General features: G+C 31.5%; 1 protein-coding gene across 3 annotated transcripts in view; it reads right to left on the reverse strand.

The window, feature by feature from the left end:
• The window catches only part of LOC114331876 (myeloid leukemia factor), a 77,116-nt gene that overhangs the window by 35,345 nt on the left and 17,349 nt on the right, over positions 1-24,422 (reverse strand). For 2 of the 3 annotated variants that reach the window (XM_028281562.2, XM_028281563.2), the window contains exons 4-5: positions 11,800-11,980; positions 2,789-2,899 (exon numbers count right to left, since the gene is read on the reverse strand). In XM_028281562.2, the coding sequence (XP_028137363.1) occupies positions 2,789-2,899; positions 11,800-11,980 (292 nt within the window). The remainder of the gene's footprint in view (positions 1-2,788; positions 2,900-11,799; positions 11,981-24,422) is intronic. The other variant, XM_028281564.2, reaches the window with a different exon arrangement.

The following is a 24,422-nucleotide window of genomic DNA, read 5'->3' on the forward strand; positions in this document are numbered from 1 at the left end:
TTGGCTAAAAAATTCTCGGCGGGAATTTTCTATATTTACAAAAACCGAAATAAAAATAAAAACTAGATATGGGTCAAATTATTATAATTTAAAAAAGATGTATGTATATTGTTTTTGCCAATTCACCTAGTATATTTTTTGCATCCCAAACATTATTGTTCTTGAAGGCAAAACATCTACTTGCCGCTCCGTTCATGAAATGCCTTTTCGCTTTGGCCGGGCGGGGAATCACGCGATTTTAGATAAAATCCCTAAAATCGAAGTAACCGGGGCTCGGGAATCCCATGAAACACTAGCTAGGCTAGGGTGTTTACAGTGCCAGTATTTATTGTTTTGGTGTTATATTAACCGTATTAAGGTGCAAATATTTAGAATGGTGTTCATTTAAGCAGAGAGGAACAAGTTGAGATAACTGAGTTTATAGATAATTTTAGCATTTTTAAAATATGGTGATGACTCGGCTGAAATAATGGCAGATTTGGCACTTTTGATCTAAGGAGGAATTTTTTTTGGAAAACCATACGTTGTAAAATCAATTGAAAAACTAGACCCAATAAAATCATATGATGAACAGGTACAAGTTTCGGAACAAAATTAACCAAAATAGCAGTTGATATATTAAATATGCCTTCATCCAGTGCAGGAACTAAAAGAAGTTTAAGTACATACTTATGGTTTTATCCACTCCTCTAAAAGAAACCGGCTTACTGCTGAACAGGCTGATAAGGAAACTTTTATTGCTCACAATTTAAAATTGTTAGACGTAGACCAAGCCATGACTGAGCTGGCGTCTCGTGAAAATCAATATCCCATAACTTCTCATCAGTACATTGAAATGCATAGAAACAGATTCTGAATCTGAATCACCACATCCATTATTTGCTGTTAAGAAGAAAATTTCATTTTTTTTATCAAATCAAATCAAATTTGTGTTTTCTCTTGTTTTGTATTTTTTATATATATATAAAGAACACTGTTGTTTCGTCTCATATAATATCATGATTCTTAATAGCCTATTTCATCTTTAACAATATCCCTAAGCGCGGCATAGAGTTCATTCTCAGAAAATTCTCCATATCGAGAATATTCTCCGATTTTTCATTCTCGATCAACACTACGTATTATTGTTTATATGATCTGTAAGTTTCATCGGTTCAAAGTGATTATTTTTGAAAATATTTGGTTTTAAAATAATTTTTTTATATTGAAAGAAATGCCATTTTTCATTTTCAAAAATGCCTTTCTTCATTTTGAAAAAATTTCTTTTTTTCAAAATAACTTGTTGAATTTTTTGTTTTTCTGTAAGATACAAATTGGTTAAGATATGGCTGTTCAAAATTTGCATACACTCGTCATTATTGACTAGTGCAAGCCCTTTCAACTACAGCCCTTTCAAAAAAAAGACTTTGAACCGATGGAACTTACAGATCCATAATATAAACAACGGATAAATAAAGTAACATGTAAAAAATACATGTCAAGAAACTAATTTTATTTGGGATGTTAATTAGGAAGTGATTTTCAACATATTTTTTTAACAAAAATAGGGACCAACTGTATTTTGAGCGTAATTAGCTTACTTTTGATGCTAAAAACTTTTTTAAAAAACAATAATAAAGCTTTTTTTAAATATTTTTGTGATGAATTTTCCCCGAAAATTTTTGGGTTATTTCATGTTGAAATATTCGATTTGGAATTTGACGAATAAGAACCTAAAACTCATTTTTTCACTTTTTATAAGCTAGATTTTTGCGCTAAGAATATTTTTTCAAAGGTAATACCACGAGTCCTCTAAATTTTATCGATAAATTTTTTTGTTTTCACGAAAACTTCTTTATTTGGTAAAATTACGAAAACAAACCGAATGATAAAATCACGAGTCCGAAGGACGAGTGATTTTATCCATTTCGGTTTGTTTGAGTGATTTTACCCTAAATAAAGAAGTTTAAGTATGAAAACGAAAAAATTTATCAAGCAAAATTTAGAGGACGAGTGGTATTTGAAAAGATTATTTTGTGAACCAATATGTATTATTAGTAAATACGGGCATCTGTGAAATATTTTTAAGACAACTAGGATCAATGTCTTAAGTAGGTTATAGATAAATTATTTTATGATTTAAAAATGAACCAATTTATTTATTATATTGTTAATACATAAAAAACTGTTTAAATCGAAAATGAACAATTTTTATAACTAATATGAGATTTTCCAATGCCGTTCGTAACGTATTATGTGAAATTTAGGGTACCTTAAGTTTTATCAGGGAAGAGACTGTTTTATCAAGGAAGATGCTGTTTTATCAGTATTACACTCAATGATTGGCTAGAACGACGCGTGGTGATTGGCTGAAAAAGCAAAAACGTCAGAATTTGACAGGTGAAAAAAATAATCGATAAAATACTTACTTTTTGAGTTATTTGCCTAAAACGTTTTTTTTTTTTTTGTTGAAAAATGAACATATCACTCGCAAATATCTCGGAAAACTTGGTGAAAAAACTCTATAAAACAAAAGTTACTTAGAATTAGTCAGTTTATCAACCTCTGAACGTATGTTTTTCACCCCCGAGAAGGTGTAGTACTCACCCCAGGACAAAAGCACGCATCTGCACAATATCACTTTTTTCTTTGACATGTTAGCTATATGTACACCAAATTTCATGCCAATCCAAGCGGTCTTTACAATCCCGAGGTTTTGCAGTATTTTACCTTGAGTGAATGGACTATTATGTTTAAATACTGCGTGTTGACGCATTCTGTTATTTTAAAAACGTTGTATTATTCCTACCTAGGAGCGCTCGTCGAAGGCAGCGCTAACTTTGGCGAACGTATACCTCTCCGAGAAGATATCACAGATGGCGACGTAGCTGGTACGGTTCTGTCCCTATGTCGACGACTACTATACATGCGCAACAACGAGAAAGAACTCATTTAGCAAAAACATAATTATTAAGGCAAATAAAAAGAAGTGGGATGATATGTACACAAGTTGTTGTAGGTCCAGATACATAGGTATATATAAATCTACAATTAAAAATAAAACGTTTTATGGGAAATACTGTCTATTTTAATCATTTTGCATAGATATTTTTAGAGTATTCCACAAATTTCTTGAAACTTAACTATTTTAATTAGGTGGTAAGTTAACTGGTAACACAGAAACAACAAATAATAAAAAAAGATAATTGACATTGCATTATGAGGATTATTCAATGTAGATGGCACGAAAATAAAAGCATCTTCGTTATCAAATGCTAAATATTCCTGGCCACATGTAAATATTGGAACATTCAATGTCAGAAATCCTTTTCATACTGACAACTTAATAAAAGAAGTAGACCGCATCAATATTGATATTATTCGACGCATCGAGGTATGACTGCCTGGTAATGACACATATTTAACTGAAAAAATGATGTTATAATACTCCGGAAGTGAATATCACGCACCCATCTATCTTCATTCGAAATATTTGATATAAAACAAATGAACCATTTTGTCGACTATCTTTCTCTATCAGAGACAGAGTCATGATATTACTCTTACTCAAACACACTTTACTAACTACGGTCAAGAGTCTAGAATATTAAACCTGGAATTCACCTCAAGACTCAAAAAGGAAAAATAGTAAAAAACCATATTAAATTATGTATTATAATGATTGGACAAAGATATAGACATAGCTAGAAATCTGCTAAGATGTGTCCAGAGATGGAGATAGATTCAAATATAAACCATGTAATAGCAAAATATAACTGCTAAAAGAATAAAGAAACGTCAGAAAAAGCACAATATGGTCATTATTAAATTTAAATGAAGAAACTTAATCAAAAATTGAAAAGTGAATAAATGACTGATTATTCTGAGCACAAAACAATAGTTCAAAGATACAAAGAACAAAATGTAAACAAAGAAATGGCACACAATTAAAAACACGATACTGCCATGTGTCAAAATTAAAACATTCACGTCATAAAAAAGGGAAGACTGGAGAACAGACGAAATACGCAAACTGATGAATAAAAGGAAAATGATTAAAAACATATATGTACAGAAATACAATCATATACAATACACACAAATACAAAATACGGTAAGGGAAACGAAAGAGCTCGTTGAATGAAAAATGACATAACGCTACGATGAATGAAAACATAAAAATCTTCGAGAGGTGGCTGAGAAGACTGGAATATATTGGTCACGAAATGAGAAGACGAAATATTTTAAGGACAAAAACATATCAAGTCTTGAATGGCTAGGAAATATATCGGATTTTATTCCATTTTGTAAAGCTAGAATTCGGAATCCAGGATGAGTTCGATACCGGCAAACAATCAGAAACTTTGTGAAAACTTGTTTAGCCAAATTGACAAAACGCAGTTCAAGAAGTTACAAGGCCAAGAGAGTATACATTTTCTATCATTTTATTATTTTTTTCTTTTTTCCTCATCTACAACTGAGGCTAGAGCAACAGTGGTGTAACCCACAAGTTTACCAAAACGCTTTTATTAGATTAAAGTTATCCCTTATTTAAGTATTTTCACATGCAAAGTGGCTCAAGCAACCAATGCATCTCAAAATATTTAAATAAGGGATAACTTTAATGTAATAAAAGTGTTTTGGTAAAATTGTAGGTTGTGGGTTAGGTTACTGTTGCTTTGATAGCCTAACTATTAAACATGTTTTGTTTTAAATGATGACTTTTGTTTTATGTAGTTGTTTCCACATTAATTGACACAATACTTGCACTATCAACAGAACAAATAATAAACCCACCTAGATAATTTTGCAACAACTATTATCAGGTGCAAATAAACTCCTTATGTATTTCTCAGCAGTTAACAATATAATGTAAAATACTGTTTTCCCATTATAATTTTATGAATAGATATATTAAATTGTAGTAAAATGTCCATTTATAAGCTTATGTGGTAAGCTATAGAAACGCATTAAAAATAATTTTTGGTTTACAAGTCAACTGCCAAATAATTAATAGACAATATTATCCCTTTAAAAACTACACAATGTGTTCAACTATTAAATTAATGCACAGTTTTGACAATCATTTTAAGGTTCATAAATAATCATATACGTATAATAAATCATTTTATAAAAGGTGTTTTCAAAGTAACTAAAATATTTTTATAGGCAAATCGATATTCAATTTTTAGACCGAAAATACACCATATTGTGAAATAAAACGTCAGCGATTTTTGACCCTTCGTTTCGTTATCGATCATTCGCTATCTGTATGCTAAACAGATACGAAGCGAATACGTTCGATAACGAAGCGAAGGGTCAAAAATCGAGGTCCTGTCGATCTATAGAATTTTCAGGAATTCGAACAGGAGTCAGAATCAAGCTCTGTTGTACGTCAAGAGATAAAAGTGATCCCGCCGAAGAAGTTATTTAGTTGGCTTGCACTCGATTACAAGAACCACAGTGCGATGAGTCCCAAATAGCAACCACTTGGGCCAAAGCGCTTAAAATTATGACTATGAACAAAAAATATTTGCCAACAAAATTATCAATGACATTATATTCGAAGGGAAAATGGGAACCCTTCACCGCAATTCGCTACAAAATACCGAACAGTATAGATTTGACACCCACTTATCACACAGTTCAGTTAGAAACTCACTATTACATACACTGCAACCTGTTCCATCAGCAGAATACTGAAAACTCAGAACAGTTATCGAATTATTTATCTTCTTTTCAATAAAGTAACGTCTTTTATATAAGATTTAAGATATGCAAATTTTAAATTTATTTAGTTAGTGTAAAATGGTAATATTAAGTTGCATAATAAGTATTAAAGTTTTATAATTCAAATAAATTTGCGAAGTACATGTTGCAACTCATAATTTTTGTTCTCCTCTTTTCTAAGTAGTCGACCACGATAATTTCATATCAGAAAATCTACTTGCCAGATTTTCTCTGCTGAATGCTGATGAAATATTTTTCATAAAAAGATGCGTTCTTTTAATAAGCTAATATAACATACACTGGAGTGCAAAATTAACCGGACACTCAGAGATTTTTTTGTTTTTTTTTTAAGTTAAGATCAAAATTTGTTAAATTTGTATTTTATCCCTTATTAGGTAGCAATAACGTTCTTTTCATGTTTGAACCTGTTTAGATGTTTTGTGCGGACAAAAACACTTCTACACAAACGTTTTGTTATTAATGTGAAATAGTGGCTTAAATGAAACATTAATTTAAGTTTATTGTAGTATTGTATGTGATTACAAGTTCAGCTGTAAGTTTTTGTATTGTCCCCTGTTTAAAACTTGCACTAAAAAAATATGACACCAGAAGTAGCACAAAATGTTGCTGTATAGGTATAGGATGATGAGCGGAGCATTCTGTACATCGTAAATACTTTAGGAATTTCTAGAAGTACAGTGTTTGATGCAATAAAAAGATTTCGGGAAACAGGACAATACACCAGGAGGCCAGGTCAAGGTAGATGAAGAACCACAAGTCCAGCTGAAGATTGCTTTCTTAGGTTACAAACGTTACACGATCGCACATTATCAGCGCCAGTACTTGTTCAACGATTAAATGATGTCCATAGAAACACAGTTTCAGTTTATACTGTGCAAAGACGGTAAAATGAATATGGATTAATATCCAGAATACCTGCCACGGGACCTGTATTAACAGCAGATCATCGGAGGAAACGTTTACACTTCGCTCGCGAACATTTCGCTGTGTTTTTGAAGGATGAATCAAGATTTAACAGATCATTATGAGATGGGCGACCTAGGATTGGAAGAATAGCTGGTGAACGTTATCAGCAATGTTGTTTTACTCAGAGAGTTCAATTTGGTGAAGGTGGTACATATAATGGTGTGGGCAGGCATTTCCCTAGGGGCTCATACAGGACTTGTTACAATTCAAGGGGGCAATTTGAATGCTCAGCGTAACGGTATATTCAACAATGTTTGGAAGATTATGTAGTGCCATTTGCCCCATTTGTTGGAGACAAGAAAACATTTTTCATAAAACAAAATGTTTAAATTAAAAACGAAATTTGTGTTTCTTTGAAAATTTTTTAATTTTTTTAATTATTTATTCTTTATTCTGTATAACATTCTTGAGTTTTATTAAATTTGACTTCCAAATTTTGTATATTATTAAATACTCAATTGGGAACATCTTAAACTTTTTTAAATCGGGTTAATTTTGCACCCCAGTATACAGGGTGTCCCAGACTAATTTACCCACGCTATATCTCTTAAACGAATAGAGATTTTCGAATGGGACAAAAGGTGATATATTCTACTTGTAATACACTTAAATATGGCGTACAAAAAAATCATCCCCTAAATAATCATCCCTTAGTTACAACCCCTAACTTTAATTTTTTTAATAGCACCCTGTATATTCTTTTATAGTTTTGGATGTGGTCTTTTAACGTTTATTCAACACATTTTTTGAAAATAAAATCGGTTCGTAAATAACCTAGAAACTTCAGTTTATTTTTTCAAATTATGTGTCCCAGACTAATTTATCCAGGCTATATTTCTTAAACGAATAGAGATTTTCGAATGGCACAAAAACTGATCTATTCCATTTGCAATACACTTTCATATGGCGTAGAAAAAATTCATCCCCTAAATATTCATCCCTAACTTACAGGGTGCTATTTAAAAAATAATAAAGTTAGGGGTTGTAACTAAGGGATGAATATTTAGGGGATATTTTTTTTTCTACGCCATATTAAAGTGTATTACAAATGTAATAGATCAGTTTTTGTCCCATTCGAAAAACTCTATTCGTTTAAGAAATATAGCCTTGATAAATTAGTCTGGGACACATAATTAACAAAACTAAACTGATATTTTCTTGGTTATTTACGAACCGATTTTGTTTTCAAAAAATGTGTTGAATAGACGATAGAAGACCACATCCAAAACTGCTATTAAAAAAATTAAAGTTAGGGGTTGTAACTAAGGGATGTTTATTTAGGGGATGATTTTTTTGTACGCCATATTAAAGTGTATTACAAGTAGAATATATCACCTTTTGTCCCATTCGAAAATCTCTATTCGTTTAAGAGATATAGCGTGGGTAAATTAGTCTGGGACACCCTGTATATTTAGGATGCTCGGTAAAAGGAGCCTAAGTCAAAAATGGTCAAAATATTATTTGTGCCGAAAAAGACTATCTTTACCTTGGTATCAATAGAACATAGTGCCACAAGTCGACCACAACGATTAAAAAGTTCATGAATTGCACTTTGAATTACTTCCGCGCTAACCACGTTCTTCAGTCTTGCCACCTGTGAAAACTGAATGTTTGCAGACCTCAAGAGAATAGCACAGGAATAGATAAGATAAAACGAGGTTATTGTAGAATGGATTTACAAAAAAAGCATAAAACTATTAGAGAAGTGATGGAATAAGTTTCACCGTAGAAGGAGAATATCGAATAGTCTTAGTAAAAAAATCTTACAGTATAAAAAAATTTAATCAACTTTAAGATTGAGTTTTCTTTATATTTACTTAATAATTGAACACTTTGTGTAACTATTTTTAATGTATGTGCACATAAAATATATTGAAATCTACACTGCGTCCACAGATGAGCTTTGATTGATGAGTCCACTTCTTTATGATAATAAATAAAATTTTTGATAAAGAGTTTAGCTTGTTCTAAACCCCACAAAACGATAATTTTCAAAATCTTTATATTTTATAGTCAATTTTACGTAAAACCCTACAATTTATTGCACTAAGTTCGAAAATGTAATAATAAACCACTGCATAACGTTTACGTCTGGCGTTTTTTTATTTATAGAGTTTTAGAACAAACAAAACTTTCTATAAATGTTTCACCAAATTTTTCTCTTAGATAACTCGTCTGCGGACACACTGTACAACAACTACTTCCTAGAAAGGAATATTAAAAAAGTGCGAATAAGATTCTAAATATAGATCATATCATCACCATTTATAAAAATATACAGTGATTGTAGAATTCTATATGGCATGCTAATGCTAATTTTTATGAAGTTTAATGAACAAGTTCAATGATCAGCTCCCGGATATCTTGACCCCTTCACGTAATTTTATTAGGTAATTGATGACCTATCGCTACATTTTACAAACTTTAATAAAATATGCAAATATGTATCCTGCGAAAAGGTTTTAAAATATACCATTATCTAAGAACCTCTATTAATCTAATCAAGTGTACTCAGGATCCGAATTAACTGAGAAGATAGTGATTAACGAATCAGAGTCGGCTTGATGAAGAATTACATCCAATGACCTAGCAGCGAATTACAAGATGCACATAAATATGAGACGTCAATGAAGAGATTTTTTCGGTTTAAAAACGTTCGTCCTCAAAAAAGTTTCGATTACTAGATTCTTAAAGAAAAAAAAAAAGAAAAACCTTCTATAAGAGTAGTATTATCAATTTCGAAAAACGTTAACAAAACGCTTCTTAGAATATACAGAAAACAAAGATCTAAATATCTGTTCTTTGTGAAAGATTACAGTTAGTCCATTCGCTGACAGTAAAATATTGCAAAACCTCCGAATTTTAAAGAAGCCCATCGATTGACCTGAAATTTGGCATACACATAGCTAACATGTCAAAGAATAAAGTGATATTGTGCCGTTGTGTGCTTTTTTCATGGGGGTGAGTTTCACCCCTTCTCGGGCGTGAAAAAATATACGTTTAAAATAATTCCGAAAGTGGATAAACTGACTAATTCTAAACAACTTTTTTTGTATTGAGTTTTTGCACAAGTCAATACTTTTCGAGTTATTTGCGAGAGAATGTGTTCAATTTTTCAACAAAAAAAAAACGATTTTATTCGACGATTTCGTAAATATGTAACTCAAAAAGTAAAAGTGATTTATCAAAAAAATATTGTGAATAAAAATACTTATAAAAAGAAGAAAAAATAGCGTATGAAAAAGTCTGTAGACCCAGTAAAATCAGAGTTGTAGCTAATGAAAAGTAGGTTCCTATTCGTCAAATTTTACTTTACTAAAACCAATTTATTTCAAAAATAAGCACTTCGAACCGGTGAAATTTACAGATCCTAAACAATATACAAGTAAATTAACTTGTGAAGCGGTAACTATTATTTGGGATGCTAATTAGGAGGTGATTTTATTTTAAGTGTATTTAACTTGCTTACTTTTGCTGCTAGAAACTTTTTAAAAAACAAACAAAGCTTTTTTTGAATACTTTTTTTTCACATTTTTATAAGCTATATATTTGCTAAGAATATTTTTTTCGATAAAATTACGTGTTTTTTATTGAAAAATGAACATATCGTCCCTGCCATTTCCAACTATCGAATGTGAAAAGTGGTACTTTTCAGGAGAGCAAAATAACTTTTTTTAGAGATTTCTAAATCAGCGCATTGACAAATGGGAAAATTTTTATATTTTTTGTATGTAATGTTTAATCATTGTTATATTGATAATAAATCTGAACTGCTTATCATTTTTTTCTTTCCAAAAAATCACATTCGTTACTTTGCTGTTTGTATTAATCAAAGATTTGTTTCGGTCCGATGATTCCAAATAGCGAATGTACAATAGCGACTAACTGTATAATCAAATAATGAAAATCCGTTAAAATGAAATCATAAACAGCCTCACAAGAATTTCTTGGAAGCGATACTGTAACAAAATTCGCACTAATTGTAAACACGTGCATTTTATTCTTCTCAGCAGTTTAGTATTCTCGACAGTTTACACATTATAATTGAATAACTGTTAAATAAATTACAACACAAACTAACGAATGTGACACATTCGACATTTAGCGTTGTACAAATATACTTTTAGCTATATTTATACAAAATAAAACATCGAATATAACCATTTTCGTCAATTTGCAGTCAACCAAATGAAAAAATGTTCATATTCGATGGTTTAAACAGCATATTTCCCGCGCTCCTAATCAAGCTACAATAACGAGAATTTGCCACAAGATGTATCACGTATAATGCGAGGGCAAGGTATCGAATCTGAAAAACCCGATTTTTCACATTCGATAGTTGGAAATGGTAGGGACGATATATTCACTCGCAGATCACTCAAAAAATATTGACTGAAGTGAAATAACTTTATAGAAGAAAAGTTGCCTAGAATTAATTAGTTTATCCACGTCCGGATTTATTTTGAATTTATTTTTTTTTTCACCCCCGAAAATCACCCCCAGGGCAAAACCAAACATCGGCACAATATCAATTTTTTTCTTTGACATGTTGGCTATATGTAAATCAAGCATCGGATGAATACTCTGCTGGTTTCCACCGTTAAAAAAATATTGATTCAAAGTTGAAAAACCATAACGAAAGGCTCTCTTCAAGTTGACAGTAAAACATAGAAAGAGAAAAGGAGTTGATTTGAATTCAGCCAAATATTAAAAAGTTGTGAGAACGTCACCAAACAAAGGGATGAATTCAGTATTGTAGAAACAGCAAATGCATTTCACAAAGTGATGGTGATATTGAAGAATTTAGAGAAAAGAAGAACTGAACATAAATAGTTTATTTAGATAAGAAACATTGAACTTGTTCATTATAAAAAATATTCAATAATTTTAATCCTCTAAAAGACATTAGGAAGAACTCAGATTAACATAATACATTCATGTAAATAATTTGAACACATAATATTGGCTCCAACAATATACTAAAGCTCATCGCAACATCTCCATTAGAGAATTAAATAGAAAAATAAATATTATACCTATGTATGCACAGATAAGACATAGCACAACTATAAAACAAAAAAAATATAACATTAAAAATCCTACCTTGATCCTGCTGTTATGGCTGGTATGGATGAATGGATGTATGAACCATGACGATTTCTAGATGAACCTGCTGTTATTCTGGGAATTTCAGATCTCCGTGTTTTACTTTCCCACTCATTGTTGAATTCTTCTTTCTCATCATCTTCAATATTTATCAAGTCCTCGCTTTCGACTCTTTCACCTGAAAGATATTTTATATTTGGAAGGGGTATTATAAAAATCTACATTTGAAATCTGTTCAGATGACGCATCTCCGCTTCTAATCTTGTGTCTTATGAAAATAATCCGATATCAGGAGCAACATAAAATATTTATTTAATGAACAAGGATTTATTAATCATACCGAACAAGTAAAAACTTCGTTTGTGCAATGGTATGAAAAGTTTATTGAAAAACTATTAAAAAGTCATCCGAAAGGATTCACAAAACGTTTTCGGTCTATATCAGATCATATTCAGTGCGTTCTGCTTAGTAGATGAAACTAGCAACCTTATAAAATAGGTGACATCGAGAAATATGATTTACATGTTGAAAATCTGATGTTAGTAGCGACTCTAATCGATGTTATAAGATAAATTTAGTGCTCAAAGGGCAACATGATTCACTGCTCGATAAGAACGTGTGGTTTTTGCCAGTTCAATGGACACAGACCAACCAACAGTGCAGTTGCTAGTTTCATCTACTACGCAGAACGCACTGAAGATGATCTGATCTAGATCGAAAACGTTTTGCGTATCCTTTTGGATGACTTTTTAATAAAAAAAAACAGTAACTGTTTTTTTGTTACTGTTTTTTTGTATTACATGGTATACAGCCAACCACAGGAAAACTTTTTCCTTGTGAATTTTTAACTTTTTAATAGTTTTTCAATAAACTTTTTATACCATTGTACAAACGAAGTTTTTACTTGTTCTGTATGATTTTTAATTATGATATACAGCCAGCTACTGGGATTTCCCCATTGATTTTGTTAAGAATTTATTATTTTAGTTGAAAGACTGATAAGTTTGTACACACTTGAATGAATAAGGGAAAATGAAAATGTAGTATGTCAAAGTGTGTAAATAATTTATTTCCTTAGCTGAGCGCTTTCGACATAAACGTCATCATCGGAGCTAATGCTAAAATAAAAAACGAGATCTTGTAAGAAAAAGAAGTACAAAACTCTTTTTTTACTTACGTCAAATACTAAAAAAGTACCGCTACATAGAGGTGTAAACAAGTGCATCTTAGGAATGTAAATTTGATTTTTAAATTGTGAATGCTAACTTAGTCCTCCGTACAACAGCAAACAGCAAAAAAACAGAAAGAAACGGCCACATACACGTTGCACAAAAACATATAAACTTTTTTCAGGGTACGGGTGTCGATATCACCCGTCCATCCTTGGCCTAGTAACAACAGCTGACTGACAAGGTCGGATATTCAAATCTGCTTTTATCTGTTCTGCGTTGACGTTGACAGCTGACGTTGAAACATGAATATTTTAAACATATTGAAAGGAAAATTGAAAATGTTTACAATGAAATTGATAAGGAAATGTACCTTAGATGTTTGTACTAATCAACTATTAAATTAATTGATGACATGCTAGATTTTGAGACTAATTGGCCCAACTTACATACACTGTGTTAAGGTAAAAAATTAAAAAACAAAAAAAATTATTAAACAGAAAGTAATGAGAAAGATCAATTTTGATTGTGAATTCTCAAATTCAATATTCAGAAGATGTTAGCTTGTTGAAGTTAAAGATTGAGATAATATTATATTGTTGTTATTTATCATCTTTTTGTCATTTATGTAAGTCATTGCAATGACCTTGACTTGGTGTATGGATATTTTATTAAGTTGAAACCCTAATGTTTATGTAGAAATATTAAATGATTTTATTAAATGCTATGATGTTAAAATGGGTATATTCAGTGTCTATTGTTGTAAGACGTTGTTTTAGTATAGAAAACAGTTAGCAGTCAACAATGGTTACTCTCCTTTGATAATAGACAACATTATAAGAAAGAAATTGCTCAAAATAAAATTAAATCAAGCCTTTAACACAGAAGAACACACTTCCAAAAACTGCATTTACAGATCTATTTCCTATTTGGGACCAATTTCAGATAAACTGTCAAGTGTAATATCAAATAAAGTTGAGAACCTCAAAATTTCATTTAAAACTAAAAATGCAATCAAATCACTGTTTAGTAAAACCAAAGACAAATTAGATAAATTAAATAAGAGTGGCATATACAAGCTATCATGTGGTGAGTGTAGTACCACCTATGTAGGAAGGACAATGAGAACCCTTTCTCAGAGAATCAAGGAGCATGTCAGAACTCCAGAAAAATCAAACTTTGGCTATCATGTTAAATCTACCAATCATTCCTTCTCTCCTACTAAAGACAACCAAATTTTGCATAACATCCCATCTAAAAACTATAGATTAATGAATTTGTTGGAGGACCTGGAGATTTCTAGAGAGATGAAGTCTAATCCTGATTTTTGTGTTAATACTCAGATCAATTTAAATTGTAATTATAAACCTCTCTTCAAGTATCTGTGGGAGACAGTTGAGTAGTGACCTCTTGCAATCTTTTATGTATATAAAAACTATTGTATTTTTATTCAAAATTTAATTTTATAACTTTATATAAAACAAAAAAAGGAAAACATTTGACTATTGGCCAGATTTATATATACATTATTAATACAGATTCTACCAACAAGTAATGAGAGCCTTAGAAATAAAACACCTAACAACAAAAGTGTTCGAAACTATTTTGTTAAAAATTGAATTCCACCGAACACTATATCCTTCTATTTTGTCATCAACGTCTTACAACAATAGACACTGAATATACCCATTTTAACATCATAGCATTTAATAAAATCATTTAATATTTCTACATAAACATTAGGGTTTCAACTTAATAAAATATCCATACACCAAGTCAAGGTCATTGCAATGACTTACATAAATGACAAAAAGATGATAAATAACAACAATATAATATTATCTCAATCTTTAACTTCAACAAGCTAACATCTTCTGAATATTGAATTTGAGAATTCACAATCAAAATTGATCTTTCTCATTACTTTCTGTTTAATAATTTTTTTTGTTTTTTAATTTTTTAACTTAACACAGTGTATGTAAGTTGGGCCAATTAGTCTCAAAATCTAGCATGTCATCAATTAATTTAATAGTTGATTAGTACAAACATCTAAGGTACATTTCCTTATCAATTTCATTGTAAACATTTTCAATTTTCCTTTCAATATGTTTAAAATATTCATGTTTCAACGTCAGCTGTCAACGTCAACGCAGAACAGATAAAAGCAGATTTGAATATCCGACCTTGTCAGTCAGCTGTTGTTACTAGGCCAAGGATGGACGGGTGATATCGACACCCGTACCATGAAAAAAGTTTATATGTTTTTGTGCAACGTGTATGTGGCCGTTTCTTTCTGTTTTTTTTGCTGTTTGCTGTTGTACGGAGGACTAAGTTAGCATTCACAATTTAAAAATCAAATTTACATTCCTAAGATGCACTTGTTTACACCTCTATGTAGCGGTACTTTTTTAGTATTTGACGTAAGTAAAAAAAGAGTTTTGTACTTCTTTTTCTTACAAGATCTCTTTTTTTATTTTAGCATTAGCTCCGATGATGACGTTTATGTCGAAAGCGCTCAGCTAAGGAAATAAATTATTTACACACTTTGACATACTACATTTTCATTTTCCCTTATTTATTATTTTAGTTAGGAATAAGCCTCAATTTTACTTATAAATTAAGTTTATTTGACGTTTCGACGTTTCGATTTCTGAAGTGGCTCTGAATCTGACTCATTTATATTGGCAATTTGGAACGTTATTACACACTTTAAAGTAGATGACGTTAAAATGATATTGCCACTATTTATGATTTGCATTCCTGGGATGACTTTATTGGAAGATAGCACATTTGATTACATGAAATCAACATTAACTTATGATGGGTATTCAAGATGACCGAAAGTAAAAATGTACCGTCACCTCTCTGCAGTAAAAGAGGGAGATTTTGAAAATAATATATTTCAATGTTGTCAAACTAAGCCAAATAAAACACTCGTTTGTATAGAATGTGGAAATAGTTATCACATCTCATGTGCTGTGAAAAATAAAGTGAAATTCTTCAAAATTAGACCAGGGCATTTAGCACTAAAAACACCCGAATAAATAAATTTTTAAATACAGCATCTAGAGACTTGCAGTTTTTTGCATTACGTTCAGGATGACGTCAGGAAAAAAGTCTACTATTCAAAAATGGGTGTAAATGCATAATTGCACTGTAAAATGCATAAAATGCATCAAAAATTGCATAAATATAATAAGTAAAGTCAAAATCAGTATATAAGGAACAAAATTTATTATTTGGGGGGTTTTAAGGTCACTGAATACGATTACGCCATCAGAATTGATCCCCGGATCACCTGGTGCCCAAGGTCACGGCAAGAGACGTCATCTTCTGGAGTTTCGATGGTTTTCGGCATTAAATTGATGCAAATGAATTACTTACGTGTTTTTGGGGTTGCTAAACACGAATATGATATCAGAATTGAACTACGGAGTATCTGGTGACCAGGATCGCTACTAGGGCAAGTCATATTTTGGAGTTTCGAGGGTTTACGGCATAAAATGGATGCAAATGGATTACTCGGGGAGTTTTTGAGGTCGCTAAACACGAATATGCCATTAGAACAGACCCACCGAGCACCTCGTGCCCAGTATCACTGCAAGGGACGTCATTTTCTGGAGTTCAATTATGATGGCATATTCGTGTTTAGCGACCCCAGAAACCCGTAAGTAATCCGTGTGCATCAATTTAATACCAAAAGCACTCGAAACTCCAGAAGATGACGTCCCTTGCTGTGACCTTGGGCACCAGGTAATCCGGTGGTCTATTCTGATGGCATATTCGTGTTTGGCGACCTCAAAAACCCCCGAGTAATCCGTGTGCACCAATTTAATACCGAAAGCCCTCGAAAGTCCAGAAGATGACGTCCTTTGCAGTGACCTTGGGCACCAGGTGATCCAGAGGTCTGTTCTGATGGCATATTCGTGTTTAACCACTTCAAAAACCTCCCGAAATAGTCCAGTTGCATCAATTTAGTGCCGAAATCCCTCGAAACCCAGAAGATGACGTGCCTTAGTAGCGACCCTAGGCACCATGTACTCCGGAGGTCAATTCTGATGGCATATTAGTACTTGGTATTAGTGAACCCTAAAACCCGTGAGTAATCCGTTTGCATCGATTTAATGCCGAAAACCATCGAAACTCCAGAAGATGACGTATCTTGCACTGACCTTGGGCACCAGGTGATCCGGGTGTCAGTTCTGATTGCGTAATCGTATTCAGTGACCCCAAAAACCCCCCAAATAATAAATTTTGTTCCTTATATACTGATTTTGACTTTATTTTTATATTTATGCAATTTTGGATGCATTTTATGCACTTTACAGTGCCATTATGCATTTCCACCCATTTTTGAATAGTAGACTTTTTTCCTGACGTCATCCTGAACATAATGCAAAAAACTGCAAGTCTATATGTGCTGTATTTAAAAATTTATTTATTTTGTGCTAAATGCCCTCGTCTAAATAGGTAATTCGCGTGTAATTTGTTGCCAAAATAGTGATGGAGAACCGATCGAATCATTTAGTGCCATAGCTATAGAAAACCAGTGGTTAAAAAGGCTGTTAGTTGAAAAATATGATAAGTACAAGTTATTATTAAATATGTAACAATAAGCTATTAAAATCCAAATAATGAACATTTGCTGGAAAAATTACATTCATTGAAATCAGAGATAACCAGAATCTCACAAAAACTCAACACAACTGTTAATGAGGGTTTAATAAAAACCGAAGGTAATGAAGATTACGGGGCCAGTGCCCAGGTAACGAATTCCAAATACAAAACAAACAATGAAAATGACTCAAATAAAAATTTTAATGATAATAAAAACACCAAACATGTTGAAGGGAATTCCAATATACAGGACAATTCAAAAATTACCACAAATGAATGAATTAAAAACACAACTAATTGAAATTCAAACCAAATAAACATGTGAATACATTACAAATTTAGTTGTTGAAAATGAGGGAAGCACAAAATTGAATAATCTTAATCATACCACAATGGGGAGTTCAGAGAATAAGGTGAGCGATGAGGGATATCAGATTGTGACAAAAAGAGGCAAGAAAATAATGGGAACTGGAATTGGTGATAAAGATTTCCATGGAAAATCCGAAAAACTAGGCAAAAAATTGTGGCAATTAATTTCAAAAGTTCCGGACAGTGTAAATACCGATCATATCAAGAGTTTCATAATACCTAAGACAAAGTGTGATGATGTACAAGTAAAATGGTTACCAATCGACGATAAAAGAAGTAGTCCAGAAAGCCACTGGGCATCCGCTAGGAAAAATATTCTAATTCGGATTTTTTGCACAATCTTACTCAAAAAGGACTCCTTTTAACAAATTTCCATGTTGCCAGGACCAAAAGGTGGTCAAAAATTTTTTAAACGTTTTTTTTTGTTTTTTTCCTAAAATTATTTTTATTGCATGGAAAAAAGTTTTTTTTAGGTTTTTTGGATCATTCCAAACAGAAAAGGTCTTTAGTGACTTTTTTCTGAAAATGATAGTTTTTGACATATAAGCGATTAAAAATTGAAAAATTGCGAAATCGGCCATTTTTAACCCTCAAAGACTATGTGAAAAACTGAAAATTTGAATGTTGCCAAGGTAGTTAGATATTCTCTAAACATCGATTGATGAAATCCCGAAGAGTTTTTTGCAATACAATATTCAAAACTCCTTTGTTTTTTAATTGCGAATTAAGCGTGCGCGACACTATTTTCCACCGACAGTATAGTGCAAATGAAAGGAATAAATTCGTTATTTCGAAAATCGGTGACTTTAAGGAAAAATTCCGAAACAGGTCGATTTTTATTTTTAAGTTATGATATTGTGGCATATATGGTATACTAGTGACGTCATCCGTCTGGGCGTGATGACGTAATCGATGATTTTTTTAAATGAGAATAGGGGTTGTGTGGTAGCTCATTTGAAAGGTTCTTGAATTCTCCATCAAGTAATGTAAACATTTACATAATTTTTTATACAGGGTGTCCTACTCCTTTTTTTGTCAAATAATTTAATTTAATAAAATTTTTTTGGACACCCTGTATAAATAATTATGTAAATGTTTATATTACTGAATAGAGAATTGAAGAACCTTTCAAATGAGCTAGCACACGACCCCTACTCTCATTTAAAAAAATCATCGATTACGTCATCACGTCCAGATCGATGACGTCACTAGTATACCATATATGCCACAATATCATATTTTAAAATTAAAAATCGACCTGTTTCGGGATTTTTCCTTAAAGTCGCCGGTTTACGAAATAACGAATTTATTCCTTTCATTTGCACCATACTGTCGGTGGAAAATAGTGTCGTGCACGCTTGATTAGCAATTAAAAAACAAATGAGTTTTAAATATTGTATTGCAAAAAACTCTTCGGGATTTCATCAATCGATGTTTAAAGAATATCTACCTACTTTGGCAACATTCAAATTTTCAGCTTTTCACATAGTTTTTGAGGGTTAAAAATGGCCGATTTCGCAATTTTTCAATTTTTAATCGCTTATATGTCAAAAACTATCATTTTTAGAGAAAAGTAACTAAAGACCTTTTCTCTTTGGAATGATCCAAAAAACCTAAAAAAACTTTTTTCCGTGCAAAAAAAATTATTTTAGGAAAAAAACAAAAAAAAAACGTTTAAAAAATTTTTGACCACTTTTGACTGGTCCTGGCAACATGCAAATTTGTTAAAAGGAGTCCTTTTTGAGTAAGATTGTGCAAAGAATCCGAATTAGAATATTTTTCCTAGCGGATGCGCAGTGGCTTTCTGGACTAAAGGGATAATCAATTTTTATGATAGCGAGTATAATATACTACCCGACTTAAGGGAAGAAATTTATAACCCTGCTTTTTGTCCGAAAAAAATTGGCATTGAACGATTTAACTTTAAATTATTAGGAAGAAGATTTTTAAATAGAGAGCATAACAATAGAGGTCCGTCAAATGAAGAAGACAGACCAGACTCTTTTTTAGTGAAGTAAATCCAAGAGAAACGTTACTTTTGTCATAACCCGACAGTTTTTTAAAAATATTGCAACTAAATGCTCAATCTTTGACAAATAAGTTAATTTGAAGTCTTAACACTGCAAGAAACACCTGATATAATTTGTCTATCAGAACATTGGTGTACTGAAGAAAACATCCAATTCATGACCCTGAATGGATATAAAATCGCCTCTTATTTTTGTCGTAAGTTCCATATCCAAGGAGGATCCATCATCTACGTTAAAGCCGATATTAAATTCAAAACATTAAATATCTCTAACCAGTGGCGGCTCGTGGCTTTAGAGACAGGGTCGGCAAGGTTTTTTGTCTCCTCAGATAGGTATACCATCTAATTAAAAGGCTTCAATCCTCATACGAGATGTTTTTTTATTTTTTTACAACTTGAAAAACTTAAAAAAAAACTTAAAAAATTAAAATATCAAAAACGACGTAAAACTACTAATTTCATAATTTCATCCCGCGCGCACTGCCAAGTTATTTACCTACATACTCTGGGCTAATTAGCAAAATACAAGGATAAGTTATGTACCAGCAATTTTATTGTTGGAATCGAATCTTATTGTATATATTAATAATATGGGTATGCAAAGCCCGCAGATAGTGTGCTACTTTTTTTAAAAACAAAATGGCGCCCGAAAATCGTGATTTTTTTAAATTTTTGGTCTATAACTCCAAAGATTTTAACTTTACACCAAAAACACCCAAATAAAAATTCACCGTAATTAAATTCTGCATAGAGACGTGTTATTCCCGATTTATAATAATCACAATAATTATGATACATAAGAAGAACAACTACGATTTTTGTATAAAAAGACATTGTACCTATCTAATGTACTTTACAGAATTGAAATTGGACTATTTAAGCGGCCTCAGGAATATTTTAAAATTATAAACAATTTTTTGGCTTATAAACAAATAGAATATCTCGGAAAATATTAAATTAAATTAAATCATGAAAACGGTATTGGAAAAAAAAGCGGCAGGATGCTTCTTTTAAAAGAAAAAAATGTTTAATTGTGATGAGTGGTTCCTGAGATACAACCAGTCAAAGTTGACCAGCATTTACGGCAAAGATATATAGCGATACGCTTTAATTACTATTTTTGCTAATTTTAATATTTTTTCTCAAAACGAAATAATATGGGTCATATAAAGTCACCGTTAATATACAAACCAGACGCTAAGAAAGACATGGTTTTACGAAACGAATGCATCCCCTGACCATATGTTTTTGGAGTGTCAGTTTAACAAACTGAAGTCCCCATAAATTAATTACCATAATCAACTATTTTTAATGGGAAATAAGCCACAATTTTACCAAAAAAATGATTTTATTAACGTTTCGAAGCCCAAATCGGATTTCGTTGTCAAAATACTACTTATTTTGACAACGAAACCCGATTTGGACTTCGAAACGTTAATAAAATCATTTTTTTGGTAAAATTGTGGCTGGTACATTCCATGTCAAATCACTCAGGCAAAAAATTTTAGATCTCCGATTTGTCTGAAAATTGGTATATAGCTTCTGCGGGACGTAAAAATATGATATTTAAGGTCAAAAAATCTTCTTTTTTTTTCTCAAAATGTTATTTTATGCGATTTTACAATGATTTGGTGTTTATTTAAACAAATTTGCATTTTCTGTCGTAAAGTGTCAATGAAAAACACAATATTTTAATAGAAAGGACTCAAAAATGTCATTATATGGGATTATAACAAGTTATTTTGAATCAAAACAAGTTTTTGATCAAATTTTATAGTGTAAAAAACGTTAAAATACTCCTCCATAAAATTTTCCTCCATTCCCAAAATACATCATCATCGATTTGGCGGAAAATTTGCCCACAGATAGCCAAAAGATAGGACTTTAAGTGGTTAGAAGGATTTGAATTATATTACAATAACAAAAAAGTTACATGCAGTAATATCAGACTCAAAAGTATATATTAGTCCAGTCGGGATAGCATTTGACCTTGAGTGCCGAGCTGCTCAAAATGTTATTTTTCTGATCTTTAGGGGAGTCAATAGTAGCCTAAATTTAAAATCACGAATGAATTCCTCCGTTACGTTAGCCGCCATCTTGATTTTAAAGGAGAACCTGTTTCTCAATATTTCCGCCATTTTTAACTTTTCGACAAAAACGGTAGGAACTGAAATTGTTCCAAATAAATCGTATGTATTTACAATTATTACAATTTCTTTTTAACAATTTTTGTCGCGAGGTCGATATTTTCGAGTTAATTGTACTTACAGTAGACGCCTATATTTTTGACTATAATATTGCATGTAACTTTTTTGATATTGTAATATAATTCAAATCGTTCTCACCACTTAAAGTCCTATGTTTTGTCTATCTGTGGGTAAATTTTCAGCCAAATCGATTATGATGTATTTTGGGAATGGAAAAAAATGTAAAACGGTATTTTAACGTTTTCTACACTATAAAATTTGATCAAAAGCTTGTTTTGAATCAAAGTAACTTGTTATAATGCCATATAATGGCATTTTTGAGACCCTTCTATTAAAATGTTATGTTTTCCATTGATACTTTACGATAGAAAATGCAAATTTGTATAAATAAACACCAAATCACTGTAAAATCGCATAAAATAACATTTTGAGAAAAAAAGAAGAAGATTTTTTGACCTTAAATATCTTATTTTTACGTCCCGCAGAAGCTATATACCAATTTTCAGACAAATCGGAGGTCCAAAATTTTTTTGCTCCAAAATTGAGTGATTTGAAATGGAATGACCCGGCTTATTTCCCATTAAAAATAGTTAATAAAAATGCCACAAGGAAATAGCTTCAGAACAACATTAATTACCATATCAGACCATTATGTCAACAACTCACTTTGGGACATGCATTCGTTTTTAAAACTGCAGAAGTGTGTCTGTTTTTATGCGTCAGATCGGAGTGATTTATTGTCCTCTCCGGGTCATATTGTAGAAAGGCATAACATCGATATAATAGATTGTGGCTTTTCTTAAGTCTATTCACAGGGTGCAACCGAGGCACTACTCGCTAACGACCGACCCTTTTCCGAGATCTAACTAAGCAACACTTTTTTGTTACCAAAATAAATAAATGTTTTACTGTTCGTTGTTAACTTATTTTTATTATTTTTAATTAATTCCGTCAACTCACACCTACCGGAATAGATATAAATAATAGGATCATAATTTTCGAACCATCACCTTTTTATTTCGGTCCTCTTTCTCCACACCAATTTTCATATCTTTAAAATACTCATAACTTATATTATAATAAAAACTATCGATATTACGAGTGAAAATTGCCAAAAACAACAAAATTCCAATCAAAAATTAGGTTGGAGAAAATTTAATCTCAAAGTTCAAAATCAGTATACATTAAAAAATACATCTCGGTAAAAAATTTGGTTTATTACACTTTACTTTTTGCTGAATGAAATGTTTTCGACATTGGTATTCTAAAGTTGCTTTTTAGGGCAGTCAATGAGGGTATTTGGCTCCGAATTCCATCCTACTACATCGATTTACTTGATATTTTCACAGTAAGTAGGAAATAGCTCAAGTAACAAAGTCTACCCTATGACGATGTGCGTTTTTATCTTGGGGGTAGTTCCCACCTCTTCTCGGGGGTGAAAAATGTTTTGGTTAAAATAACCATGGAAGTGGCTAGAGAACCTAATTCTAAGCAAAAACTGTTCTATAATTATTTTTTGAAAACTCAATACTTTTTGAGTTATTCGTGGTTAAAAATTTGCCATTTTCATTGAAAAATGACACCTTTTCGGACGGATTTTTGCGAATACCTTAAAAACTATGCATCTAACAAAAAAACTATTAGGATTTTATTTTAATATTTAGAATAAAATCATAAATGGTGCTTTTTAAGGCTATGGGTACATAATTCGCAAATATTTTACGGCTATCCCTATCTTTTCTGACTTTACATGGCAAATTACGTGTAGTAAAATTCACACTGGTATGGATATGTACATATTACTAGAATGTCATTCTACTTGACAATGTCATAACTAGCTTAAAGAGATGGCTTTTGAATGTTCTTGGACAACTGTTATTTTTTGTATAATTGCAAATTATTAACTCAGTTAATAAATGTGATAATTTTTTCACTAGCGATGTATTCAGTGATTGTAATAATTTATATGTACCTACAACAAAAACTAATACTCAATCGAGAAAAGAGGAAAAGTGTTAAAGTGATTTTTTAAAAATATATTGTTACTATGGAACGCTTACAATTTTGAACAGCTTTAACAACAAAATACTTGGATCACAGAATATATCTTGATGTATTCTCTGCTTCTATCTTCCATAAATAATACACAATAAATAACTTTTTATAAAGTTCACCTCTTAAATCAATTATTTATCAAATACACTATATATCAATATTATTTGATCAACA

This window comes from Diabrotica virgifera, chromosome 1 (genome assembly GCF_917563875.1).
Source record: "Diabrotica virgifera virgifera chromosome 1, PGI_DIABVI_V3a".
Lineage (NCBI taxonomy): Eukaryota > Metazoa > Arthropoda > Insecta > Coleoptera > Chrysomelidae > Diabrotica > Diabrotica virgifera.